We start from the raw sequence: 13,274 nt of genomic DNA, 5'->3' as shown, positions 1-13,274 counted from the left end.
TCAAACTTGTTTATGTTGAATCTGAACAAAACATTGCTGATGCGTTGACAAAGCCTGTGTCAAAAGACAAATATTGTACTCTGTTGGAACAGCTAAATATAACCTCTGTAAATAATGTAGATACTGTCATTCAATTTTTGGAAGGGGTGTCAGGTGCTTACAAAGTGTCAAAGTGGATGAGCAAAATCTATATGACAGTAATGTCCAACCTTGACCATGTGCCGTGTGCAAAATAGGGCCGTGTGTAGCTATTTGTGCCACGGACAAACTGAGATAAGACATCTGCACCTGATAGGTGAATTTTTGTATAATAGTAGCAAAGAGAAATCAAAGCAGTGTGCCTTGAAACACCTGTTGCCTGGCAAAGCGCTTTGTTAGTTGGTATTGAAATAATAAAGGAACTTCTGTGCTGTTGACTGTGTGTCTGGATGCTGTTCCTGCATTGCATACTCCTGGGTGATCTACTTGTGTGTAATGGAACCGCTGGAAAAATTGTCTACACACCCTGCAACATATTTAGACTGCTACATGTTGTCAATTGGGGCCAAAACTAATCATGATATTGTAAGCAGCATATAATATTGTCAGGTCACCTGGAGTTCTGTAATGGAGAAAGGGAGCTAATGAACATTCTAAATAAATAAATGCATAAATGATTGTGGGACGGCCATAACCAGATTGCTGGATGGTTTTCTAAGTCTAAATAATAGCCCCAGGGAACACTTGGAGATGACAGAATCATTATTGCCCTTTTCAAGCTTAACACGCCTGCCATTTGCTGGTGCAGTTTTAAGGTACTTTGCCGCTGAGAATTTGTTCACCGTGGGTAATTATCACATGGATTTTGTAGGAGCATTTATCCCTGGAGTACCAGTCCAGCCAGTGGTTTTACGTTATCCAAACAAACTGGTAAGTTGAATACACTTAAGATGTTGTGATGTTCATAAACAATACATAGTTGATTGAGTCTATAGTCTCAAATGCATGTTCTGCCAAGAAGAATACTGTTTATCTGGAAGATCTGGCAACTCTTTGTCCTTCGCTGTTTCATATTTAACATATGTCAGAGTCAAAAGAGTAATTTGTTTCAGTGTTGCTCTAGAACAGTCTGAAATGTGAATATTTTGTACGTCTTGCTTTTTTAAAAGGTCAGCCTATAGGAATTATTTTACCCCCTTTGAATCTGCCTCCATGGCACGTATTTCCATTAGTGTCTGGAACTATGGATTGTTAGCAGAATGGAATCTTTATTTACTATTATCTCATTACTGCTGGCGGCCTGCTTTTGCCAGAAGGTTTCCGCGAAGAGGTGTTCTGCAGGTGCCATGGTGAATTGTTACTTCTGTATTACTAGAGGTGCTGAATTCTCTCATCAGTATGTTTGCAGGGGGATTCCTAGCTATATACAAATTTTTTCTGAGACCTTTATAATGGTAAAGTTCAATAGTAGACAGTTACTTCAAGGCCAAATTTGTGCACATTTTTCAAAATGATGCTATTTTTATTAAACCAGTTTATATGAACTGTAGTACAATAGAAAAGCTTATCACCAACTTCAGAATTTATTTCTTTTCTACATGCAGGATACAATTACATGGACTTGGCAAGGCCCAGGAGCGTAAGTCACTTGCATATTTCTGTGTTCTATTACCATAATTATTTTCTTTGACTGCTCAGTTCTATACTTCAAATTTGTGTAAAGCTGTAAAACCAGATCTCTCTGAACAGTTTTGCGTTAGGAATTGGTTGTAACATTTCTAAAGATTAACTTGTGAAATAATTCCTATCCAATATCACCAGAGAATGAATCAATTCTGGCTTGTGGGCTGCTTTTAACCACCACCACCACCACCACCACCACCACCACCACCCCCGCAAGTGCTGTTAATACTTTTCAATATCTTCTTTTAATGAGTGGAACTGCAGTATATAAACACAGTGGAGACAACTAGGAGACCAAAATGTGTGTGGAAACAGGCCACGGCCCCTCCTGCTTCCGTGCCCACTTCACCTCATAGAGTCAGCTGGAGAGAAATGAGGCACCCTTGTTCTCCTTTTGGTGACTATTAGTACGTTGGCCTTTCATTCTCCCATAACCTTTCATGGGCAGCCCATAGGAAGGCCCCCCTCCTAGCCACATCCAACGTTACTATGCTTCTTCTATAGCTGTGGCCATTCCTTTATTCCTCCTGCACTCAAGTTTTTCAATGCCAAAGTCACCTCAAGATTGCTTTACGGAGTCCCAATCTGGATTCGAGCTGTTAACCACTCTTTGAATTCCCTTCAATCCCATTTTTTCATAAGATAACCAGACTCCCGAATTGCGTGCCCTGCGCAGCCCTTTGCCATGGAGGTAGGTCAAAACTCCTTGGAATCAGCCGCTTGGCTGAGGGCTTTTAGATTCTGGCTGCAAATTCTCTCGGTCTTTAATTCCCTGGTCAACCGCCTGCTCTCTGACACCCATTCCAACCCCTGGTTTTCCATAATTGAAATAAAAATGGCTTCTATTGGACTGTCAGTGAATTCACTCTGCCTTTTGTTCTATTCAGAAGCTTATACAAAATTAAAAGACCAACTACTAGATGTGAAAATGGTCATCACCATCAGCAATAAATACCACCAAACAGAGAGTTCTTTACCCAAAAAAAAAAAAAAAAAAAAAAAAAAAAAAAATCACTGCTGCCAAGAAAACTTGTTCCCCCAGCCTGTATTTTTTTATCCCATTTGAACAGGGCCATTTGGCATACCACCTGTACTGCTTAATAGACCCCGGTCAATGGAGAGCGATGAGGCTCGCCAGGTTTAATGTCATGCCTTCCGCCTTGTTACATGGCAGATTTAACAAGCATGAAAAGTCTAAAAGATTGTGCCCGTGTAATGCTGGCTCAGTTGAACCTCTGGCCCGCCAATTATTACACTGTCCCAGATTTAAGGAAAGCAGATCCAAGTATGTGAATCTTACTCCTTTACCCGATCTCCCCGATTCATTTAGATTACACTACTTGCTGGACAATCCTGATCCTTCTTTCTGTATGATAGTGGCAGACTTTCTCCTGGAAATTATTAAATGCCAGTAGATTTCCTTTCACTTAACATTTATTTCTAGTATTGTACATTTATGGGGTTTTTTATCAGTTCTTTACTATTGTTGTCTATGCCAATAAAGGCTTGCTGCTGCTGCTGCTGCTGCTGCTTTTGGTGACCACACCCAACTTTTTTAATGGTTTTATTACGGCCACAAGGCCAGCAAAAGCCAGCCAGCAGGGTGAACCCAGGCACCACTGCACTTGGGAACAATGGGGCCCGTATGAAGAAATACAACTATTGCTGGAATGCAGCACAGCTGGGCACCACTATACCCAGGCTCCTCTTCACTAGCTTGTGTGGTGTGGCAGGCAAAGAGGAATATGAGTGCCGCTGGTGTGTGGTGAAACTGAGCACTGATGTTCCCAGGCTCCTCTCTTCTGGCCTGAGGAAGGAGGAACATAGACATAGTAGCTCCTGGCATTGCCCAGTGGCAGGGGCACCCACACCTTTCAACAGCCCCACTGTGGGGTGGGTGGAAAGCTAGTAGCTCACTGGGGTTTCTCCAGTAAAATAAATGCCCAATATGCATTTCAAGTGAAACTGTTGCTGATGAATGCTCTGTCTTCTGACTGATCTGTTCCTTGCTTCTGTGTCCTCTCCCTTTTGAGGAATGAGGTACCCTGGCAGCCACTTGCCAAGGTGGGCCATGGTCATCTCAGGAATTTGCTTGTGAAATTGGCCCAGTTAAGGCTACTGGCTGCAGGTTGCTTTCTTACCCAGCAGCAAAAAGGTGGGATGGCAGGGATGGATCAGCCAGCCCAGAGCTGAGGGATGGATCACTGTTTGGTTTGTTTATGATATAGTCACATGACCTGTTAGGGGAACTGTAAAGATCTTGGCAGTGCTATGAGCCACTGTCTGATGTATGTCTGCTTATAGTTTAACAATTTTCTCAACAGACATTTATTATGATGTTAACTACCGAATTTCTAATACATCCTTTTGGATTCAAAATGTGTTTCTTTTATTCTTAAAGGTTGAAAATCCTATGGCTGACTTTATGTCAGTTTCATAATTTTGTGGAGATTGAGGTTAGTAAGAATTTATAGAATCTCTTGGCATTCTGGGTCTCCATGTATGGTATAAATTATTCCACTGTTAATCAACACTGCTTTATTTTATGTTTTCTAATCTAATCACATCTTCACTATGTCTTGTGAGAAGTCCTGGTGAAACTAGCTGAACAAAATCAATTCTCTTGCAAATTTATGTCATCCTTTCATGAGGTTTCTGCATGCTGGGATGTTCCCTAGGCACTTTTAACCTGAGTTGACCTGCTGCTTAGGACAAGTGTTGAGACACCATTTGTCTTGCATACAGTTCCTTCCTGAGAAAGCTCAGATGTGTATTTTACTTAGGGTGAGATTGCATGCTTTCTTCCAACAGGACAGCTCTAACCACTGGAGCATATTATGCCATAGTTGTATGGCTGTTCAGAAAGCAGAGAGTGTAGTAGTGAGAGACCACCTACTGTATAGGTGGGACATACAAACAATTAATTATCTGTGTGTGTCGTTAGAGGTAAATTTAAAGCAAACAAAAACTAACACCATTCAGTCAGAATTGGTGAGTCTTCCTATCCCTACATTAACCTGGCAGGAGAAGGCACTTGTTCAGTTTACACAGATTCTGCTATGATCGCATTAACTGTCGATTTTTTTGGAAGCGACATTAATTGGTGACACTGAGTTCATAAAGTGCACCACCGTTCTGAAGGCTGTGCTGAACTCCACCCCCTCCACGGGCTTGCTGCGGGCAGAGCCTTCACTTGGAGTTTCTTCTGGAACAATGACTTTTTTCTCTGCTCTGTCTTAAAGGAGCCCCACAAGCTGTGCTCAGAATGAGCAGGCTGCAGAAGCAAACAAAACCAGACGCGTCCTGTGGGCCACTCAGGCAACCATCCCCATGTGGAAGCAGCCCTGGTTATACAAACCCAAGATAACCAAAAGTCATATTCAAGCAATGAGTAATGGTCAAGTGAAACAACATGAAAGATCCATGATTTGAGTTGTAGACAAAAACTAGCAGCTCCATGGGGCTGCTTTGAATGTTGGGGAAGAACTCCTTCCTCCTCCACCTGTTCTAGTTCACATTTTCTTCCCACCCAAGGCAGTATTTAGTTCAGGGGGGAGGAGGGGAGGTAGTCTTGTTGTTTGGAGTGGCGGGAAACTCTGATATCACTGCAACCGAAATTAAAGAAGGGGAAATATATAATATAGCTGCTCATTTTGTGCATTAAAATCATAATCGGGAACTGTCCTGAACATTTTTTATTGAAGAACACAGTAAGAATTAATCTCTGCTTGACTAAAACGCAAAGCAAAATGAAAAGTTTTTCATATTAATTCTAATTCTGAAGAATCAGTATAAAAGTTTGAAAGAGTATTATGTTTGCTTTTGGCTATTTCTTGGTTACCTAAAAGCATCATTGTGCATGTGTATATGCAACATGGTAATAAAAAGTATGCTGAAAAAATGTTTTTCTACTTTAGTTCCTTCCTGTGTATGTACCTTCAGAAGAGGAAAGGAACACTCCTTCTTTGTATGCAAATAATGTGAGACGGATCATGGCAAAGTAAGTGAGTTGAGATATTGATTTCGTGTGCATGGTACACTCAAACCTGGCTCAGCTTCTGTCATTGCAGACTGAACCAAGCCCTGAGAACTTAGCCAGTGGTCAGTACCTGGAGCTTGACTGCGGACTAAGGAAGTGCAGAACAGAAACTGCAAGGCCCAGTGTGTTGCAGTTGTTATAAACAAAGATGCCGTGGAAAGCAAGACTTGTATTGGGCAGTACTGGAGTTGCACTACAATGGTGCTGAGATCCAGAGAGTGACAGAACTCATCAATTAAACAGGATTTGAATCAGGCCTAGTGCAAGTCTGAGACAGTATCTGCCAGATTTCATCAGCTGTTGTCATTATTGCTTTTTTTTTGTCTTAATCAACATTAATCTACTCTGGAGGAAGCCTTTAGCAGTCATTTAAAGTGTGCACCCACCCCATCTTACTGCACAGCTGAGCGGCAAAAGCACAGGAGGGACACAGTGATTTAAGGATTGTGGACAAATCTGCTCTCTCTGTGTGTAGTGTTGGAGCTGGAGTGCTGGATTAGGACAGGGGAGACCAGACTCAAACTTGCTGGACAATCTTAGGCCTACCTGACAGATCCCTTATTGTGGTTGTGGAGATAAAGGGAGAACATGTACACTGTCCCGAGCTGCTTAGAGAAAGGGCAGGATAAAAATGTACTAAGTGAATATTGTCCTGTTTTCAAATTGTGGGGGTTTATAGTAAATTATATTGGAATTTTATTTTTCCTTGAAATGCTGGGTTTTTCTTGATTTTTTTTCCAATAATATGTTTGCTTTAGGTTTTGATTGAAAGCATTGTCGATGTGAATGTTTACAAATAAAATACACTGTAGTAAACTAAATGTCACTTCCTTTACTAAAGGGCCTTGGGAGTTTCAGTCACAGACTACACTTTTGAAGATTGCCAGCTAGCTTTGGCTGAAGGGCAGCTTCGTCTCCCTTCGAACACCAGTCTCTTAGAGTTTGCAAAACTTGTGCGAAGCCTTGGGTGAGTAGGTTGGTTACATGTAAACATTTACAACTGCCTTTTTAGAACTCTTAGTAACTTTCTAACACATTTAAAATTAATTAAATTATAGGGAAAAAGTCTTTAATAATATTTAATACTATTTTTTTCAAATTTGAGGTTATTATAGTTGTACATAATAAAGTGCTTTCAAAAATTAATGCCCCTCAATATTGTGTTACCAACTAGTTATAAAAGGAAATTATCAATAACTTTTTCTCAAAAGGGGTTTCCTTGCTAATGAACTGTGGTGGAAGATACTTTTATAGACTCATGTAATTGCTCCCCTTTAATTATCTTAGTAACCATGATAGATGGTATAATTTTCTGTTGAGTTAGGCAGTGCTAAGAATTCAGTAGTTAGGCATCTTTAAAAGCATGTAATGGAAGCAGAGATTCTCTAATAGCATTTCCTTGTATACTTTATAAAAATGAACCTAAGACATTGTGCAGAACAAAATGCTGATGCTTTTTTAATTTGAGCTGTCTGATCTTCACTTGGCTGTGGATTTATGATTAAATGAAGCCATTGACTTCATTCAGACACTACAGCAGACCCTCTGCTTTCCATGATGAGTTTGAAAGCAGCTTGTTGGCCATGTTTGTGTGCTCCCTCCTTCCTGCACTTTTGGACAAAGCATGATTTTGACAGCTTCCTGGTTTTAGAAGCCTTCTGTCAAACTGGTACTTAGTGGTGTAGCTTCGGGGGGGGGGGGGGCATTGCACCAGGGGCGTGCCTGGGGGGAGCAGAAATCACCCCCAGCCCCTCCCCCTTTCCCCCGCCATGCCCGGGCGCACTCCTGCCCAGCTACGCCTCTGATGGTACCTGTGCACTTCCATGTGGGAACTGCACACATGCAGACCTGCCATGGATAGATTTTTTGAAGCTCAAATTGCCTAGAGGTTCTCCATCCCCCTCCCCCCTGTTTCTTACCTTTTTCAGTGATAAGGAGAAGACTTTCCCTGTTGTGGGACAACCTTAAAATGGCTGTGCTCATTTCTCCAGGCCTGGGGACAGAGGGTGGTGATTGAGGAGAGGTCCTCAGCACCCCAAACTCTGATGTGCAGGGTCTTCTCTCCAGTGCTGTTTAACATCTGCATGGGCCACCTTGCTGAGTTGGTCCAGAGTTTCAGGCTGGGAGGACATCAGTATGCTGGTGACACCCACCTGTATCTGTTGTTGGGTGGCCAACCAGATACCACCCTGGATAATTTGGCCAGGCCAGGTGTTTGGAGACTGTGGTTAAATGGTTGCAACAGAGCCAGCTGAAGTTGAATCCATCAAAGACAGAGGTCCTGTGGCAGAGGTGGATGAAAATGACCAGCTTCTGACTCTGTAGATGTGCAAGTAACATTAACACTCAACATCAAGAGTCGTTGAATGATTCTGTATGCCTCTTTGTCTGTAGAGGTGCAGGTCAAGAGTGTAGCCCATCTAGCACTTTACCACCTGTACCAGGCAAGGCTTCTGGCTCCCTATCTGTCCCAGTCTGACCTAGCCATAGTGATCCATGCAGTGATTACCTCCAGGCTAGATTACTGCAATTTGCTCTATGCAGGGCTGCCCTTGAAGCTGCTTCAAAAGCTCCAGCTGGTGCAGAATGTGATAGTATGGGTACTGACTGGGACAGCTTAGCAGGTGCACATCCAGCTGGTGCTCCACCAGCTGCATTTGCTTTGGGTGGAGTACTGAATCCTATTCAAGGATTTTGTTCTAACCTTCAAAGCCCCAAATGGTCTGGGGCCTTTGGATCTGTGAGACCGCCTCTCCATATACGCTCCGTAACGAGTACTACACTCAACAAACAACTGGTGATCCCTGACCTGAAAGTGGTCAAGTGTCCTTGACCATAGTCAAGGCCTTTTCGGCCCTGGCCCCAGCCTTTTTGGAATGCTCTGTTGAATGAGACCAAGACCCCCCAGGATTCAGTACAGCCACGCAGGGCCTGCAAGACAGAGCGGTTCTGCTGGGCTTATGGTTGAGGACAGGAGTGGCATTCCACCTGTTTGGCCTTCATTCCTCCTCCTTCCCTGGTCTCCCTTTTCTTTTCTTTCCCCCCTATCCTTTGCCTTCCCTTTAGACCAGGGGTCCCCAAACTACGGCCCGGGGGCCAAATGTGGCCCCCTGAAGGCATTTATCCGGCCCCCCAGGCATGGCAGCGATGGCTCCATTCATGTGCAGTGGGGGCTCAAGGGAGAGGAGGAACTGGCCCCAACGGCTGTTGATTGCAATTACATGATGGCACCCCCAAATCTCCATGAATTTTCTGACTCAGAGTTGGAAACCTTACCCGTGGCAACTCCTGCTCCGCCCTTCCCTCTCGGCTACTCCATGTGCTGCTCTCAGGCTTTCTGTTCCGCCTCACTCCCATTGGCATCAGCCAGGCTGGTGAATCGCTCGCTGGCTGCTAGGGAGGAAGAACCCAGGAAGATACCTAATCCTGGGTTAGATGGAATGCTTCATTGGGAAAGTTCTGCTTTTTTTTTTTTTACAGGGGAAGGTATTCCACAGCCTCCCCAACAATATTTGGAGCCCACCCTGTACTTGACATACTTTGGTCACTGTTCTAAAAATAGACCATGACAGAAAGGCTGAAAGGTGAAATCAAACATTTTACAATCATTTGTGCATAGAAATTTGTTCATAGTTTTTTTTAGTCCGGCCCTCCAACAGTCTGAGGGACAGTGAACTGGCCCCCTGTTTAAAAAGTTTGGGGACCCCTGCTTTAGACCAACCAAATGAGTTTAGGAATAGTCTATTTTGATTAGCCTTTCCTCAATTGGATTTTTTGACACGTGAACTGTTAAGAATGTACGGATTTTATGGGATTTTATTGTATTTTATCATATTGATGTTGTACGATGCCCTGAGCCTGTGTGGGGAAGGGCGCCTCATAAATTGAAATAAGTAGGATGCAAAAATAGATTTTCAGAGCTTTCTAGCAGACTAGGAGCGCCCCTCCTCCTGCCTGAGTGATCCTTCTGTTCTCTCTGGCCACTGTGAAGAGAAGACTTCCACTGCTATTCTTTTTTCCTCACCTCATTCATGAGGCTGACAAGACTTGTTTCTTTCAAACATTTTTGTCATCCATAGTCATTGTACTGAGGAAGAAAAGGTTCTGGCTTTCCACTTCATCATTTTGGCTCAGGAGGGGCCTTCTCGGGTTGCAGAATGTGAGCCCTGTCAGGTGTGACAGTTACCTATTGTTAGAGATCATTTGGAAAACCTCTGAATTGATTCAGGGAGTCTCCTTTGAAGATTTTCCTTTGTGAAACCTGCTTACTTTCGGGCAAGATAAAATGCTTGGGATTCATGTAATTGCTCCCTTTTAATTATCTATATAATCAATGAATTGTGCTGTAATATCTTTTTAAGTTAATGTTAATATCTGTTCTTTTTTTGAAAAAAAAAGATAAAATGTAAGTGCCTCTGAAAAACAAAAACATGACTGACGATGGCTTGTTGTCAGGAGAAACATGACCTGTTATAGGAATGCCTGAAGATGCCGCGTTCCTCTGAAGGGCACATTGCATTTGAATCACACCTGGCCAGAGTCATCTGGAACACTGTGGTTGGAATCCCAGTTTTTAGGAGGAATAGGTTGCTTTCTTTTCTGTTTTTAGGTTAAGGCCAGAAAGGCTTGAAAAAGAGCTTAACAGATACTCAGAAAACACTAGAAGATTGAAAAAGAAAAAGGTCAGTCTCAAAGAGTTTGCTGCATACTTGGAAGTCCCAATTTCTGACGTTCTAGAAAGCATGTTTGCCCTTTTTGATGAGGTAAGAAACAATTTCAGTTTTTTCAGCCTAAATCCCGGTTGTTACTATATTTAAATCCTTGAAAACTTTCACAGGTTAAAAAAAAATCATTTTTATTTGCAGTTAACATAGCTGAAATACAGAAGGTATCCATTTCTATTGAGAAAATAGTTCCAGAAAATAGGACTACTAAGTCCAAAAGATTTAGTTCATATGCCTTTGCCTGTTCATTGAGCGTGTGGTCTTAATGTTAGTGGTTGCTCACCTTCTGCTGATCAGTTTTGGAATGAGTGTGAGTATCACATTCCATCTTATTGGAATGTGTTCTGTTCTGTAGAAATGATGTGCAAGCATTTGTAATGTTAAGTACATTGTGATTAGTAACAAATTCATACCAATTATTTAATTCTCCCTCCTTATTTAATTTAATTCTCCCTCCTTGTGTTTAAAATGAGGGTATTGATGGGTAATTGTATATGTATGTGCAAACTTCTGTGCAGAAATCTTCATGTGAATTTTTGTGATGTGAAAACTTTTAGGTATTTTATCCATTAAATGCTTTCTATGAAATCAGTATATAACTTTGATCCTTTTCCTTTTGCAGAAGGAGAGTGGTCTGATTGACTTGCGAGAATATGTAACTGCTTTGTCAGTAGTCTGTAGACCATCCAAAACCTTGCAAACAATACATTTGGCTTTTAAGGCAAGTAGCAGCTTTATTGAAATGCTTCCGTAAAGGTTTTTCAAAGCTACACTTAGAAAACATGCAAATTGACATCAGACTTAACATTGCAACATCTGCCTAGACACGATGGTTAATGAAGACTTTACGATGAAGACTTTACAACTTCTGTATGATTAATCCTACATGCTGTGAGCTGTAACATAATCACCAGGTGCCCTTACTGTGCTTGAACTCCAATGCTATGCAAGGCCTACCTCTTCATTGCGAGCATGGCATGGTGTTGAGCAACATTGTGCCTGCGTTGTGCCACATTTTAAAGGGCCAGGTCATTGCAGCTGCTTTTGCAAGAACTAAGCCACTTCAGTTACCAGCAAAGAGAGAGCCACCACAGCGAGGGCTGTGCCATGAGATCAAACGGTTTAGAATCTTTGTCTCCTGTTTGCAACTGTGTGGTGGGACATGTCCTTTGAATGAGTGGTGTCTGCTAGTCTACACTTCTGTATACTTTTGCACCTGCACAGCCAATTCTATCGATTCAAGAACTAATGACAAACTAACTGGATTCATGGGTAGACATAGATACAAATAAGTATCGACTCAAAAGTTACAAAACAGATTTCTTTTTTTACTATGTTTCTTTCAAAAACTGGTAGTGGCAGCAACTGCAACAGTCACTGCCTATTCACACACTCTCAGCCATGAGCAAATTTATTAAAGATGGTGACCAAGGGAAACACTCCCCAGTGTTCAGCTGCACGCACGCACGCACACACAAACACTGCAATTACACATGGAGTTCAGAAGGGGGCACAATTCAAGGCTCGGCTTGGCCGGCTCCAGCTTTAACTGCAGGCTCTGCCTACAAAGCCTGTAGTTTAAGGCTGGACCCAGCCAGGCCGAATCAAGGCATGAAATGTGGGCTCTACCTTTGCCTGGTCCAGCTTTATACTGCTGGCTCCACCTGCAAGGCTCCACCTCCAACGTCACAGGGACTTTTGACTTAGCGATAACACCTGAAAAACCAGTACAAAATGTCGAATGTTTGTTGAGAAAAATACGAGGATTTGGGGATTTGGCGGGATTCAGACTGAATAAAAATAAAACTTAGATATTGACTAAAAATATGGATGAAGCATCACAATTTAGATTATCTCCAGTATCTGAATGCATGGTAGAAAAAAATTAAGTATTCGGAAGTATGGCTAACAAATAAGAATTCTATGTTATTTCAAAATAATTATGTAAAAGTGGAATGATGTGAAGAAAGATTTGATGAGATGGAATAGATTGAATTCATCTTTGATGGGTAGAATTTCGGTGATAAAAATGAACGTATTAACAGAATGTTATTCTTGTTCCAACCCATACCAATAATTAATTCTGTAACATGTTTTAAGCAATGGCAAAAGGATATAAGTAATTTCATTTGGCAGGGAAATAAACCAAGAATTAAGTCCAAATACAAGCAAGATGCAAGGAAAGAGGAGGCCTCTCACTGCCAAACCTAAACCTATATTTTGAAACTGGTGCATTGACATGGATAAGAGAATGGGCATTGATGAACAATGTAAGAATTCTGAATTTGGAGGGTTTTGTCAGGAGATTTGGATGGCATCGATATCTATGGTACAATAAAGGGAAATTATACAAAAAGTTTTCTAACCATTATAATAGAAGGAGTCTTCTCTGGGTATGGTTGAAATACAAAAAATGTATAGCTAGCACAACACCATTATGGCTATCTCCAGTTGAGACTTACTCCAGAAAAAAGTAAATATGAAAGAGAAATGACCCACGTATCGAGAATGCTGAACTTTAAGAATAACAAATGGGAACTTAAACCTATGAAGGAGACAACAGATATTGTTTTAAAAAATGGTTCAATTACTACCAGTTACTGGAGGCACTCAAAGCTGATCAAAAGAGTGTGGGTTTTGATATACAGATAACAGAATTTGAAAGTAAGGTTTGGACAAATGATGAGAAACTAATCTCAAAAATATGTAAGATGTTGTTGGAATGGAATACAGAAGGATGAACTTGTAAAACATCTGATGATCAAATGGGCCAGACACATTTAATCTGGAGGAGTGGGAGAAACTAAGGAAAAGGGATCTAAAATTTACAGCATGCTGTAACCTCAAAG

The 13,274-nt window shown here is 41.7% G+C and overlaps 1 protein-coding gene across 1 annotated transcript in view; it reads left to right on the top strand.

The window, feature by feature from the left end:
• The window catches only part of LPCAT1 (lysophosphatidylcholine acyltransferase 1), an 82,179-nt gene that overhangs the window by 51,149 nt on the left and 17,756 nt on the right, over window positions 1-13,274 (top strand). Inside the window, exons 14-20 of the mRNA XM_048515380.1 lie at window positions 788-909; window positions 1,584-1,618; window positions 4,064-4,118; window positions 5,580-5,662; window positions 6,543-6,668; window positions 10,311-10,464; window positions 11,048-11,146. Coding sequence (XP_048371337.1) covers window positions 788-909; window positions 1,584-1,618; window positions 4,064-4,118; window positions 5,580-5,662; window positions 6,543-6,668; window positions 10,311-10,464; window positions 11,048-11,146 — 674 coding nt within the window. The remainder of the gene's footprint in view (window positions 1-787; window positions 910-1,583; window positions 1,619-4,063; window positions 4,119-5,579; window positions 5,663-6,542; window positions 6,669-10,310; window positions 10,465-11,047; window positions 11,147-13,274) is intronic.

This window comes from Sphaerodactylus townsendi, linkage group LG14 (assembly GCF_021028975.2).
Source record: "Sphaerodactylus townsendi isolate TG3544 linkage group LG14, MPM_Stown_v2.3, whole genome shotgun sequence".
NCBI lineage: Eukaryota > Metazoa > Chordata > Lepidosauria > Squamata > Sphaerodactylidae > Sphaerodactylus > Sphaerodactylus townsendi.
The sequence above is the reverse complement of the archived record's forward strand: the minus strand, read 5'-3'. Positions and strand labels throughout refer to the sequence as shown.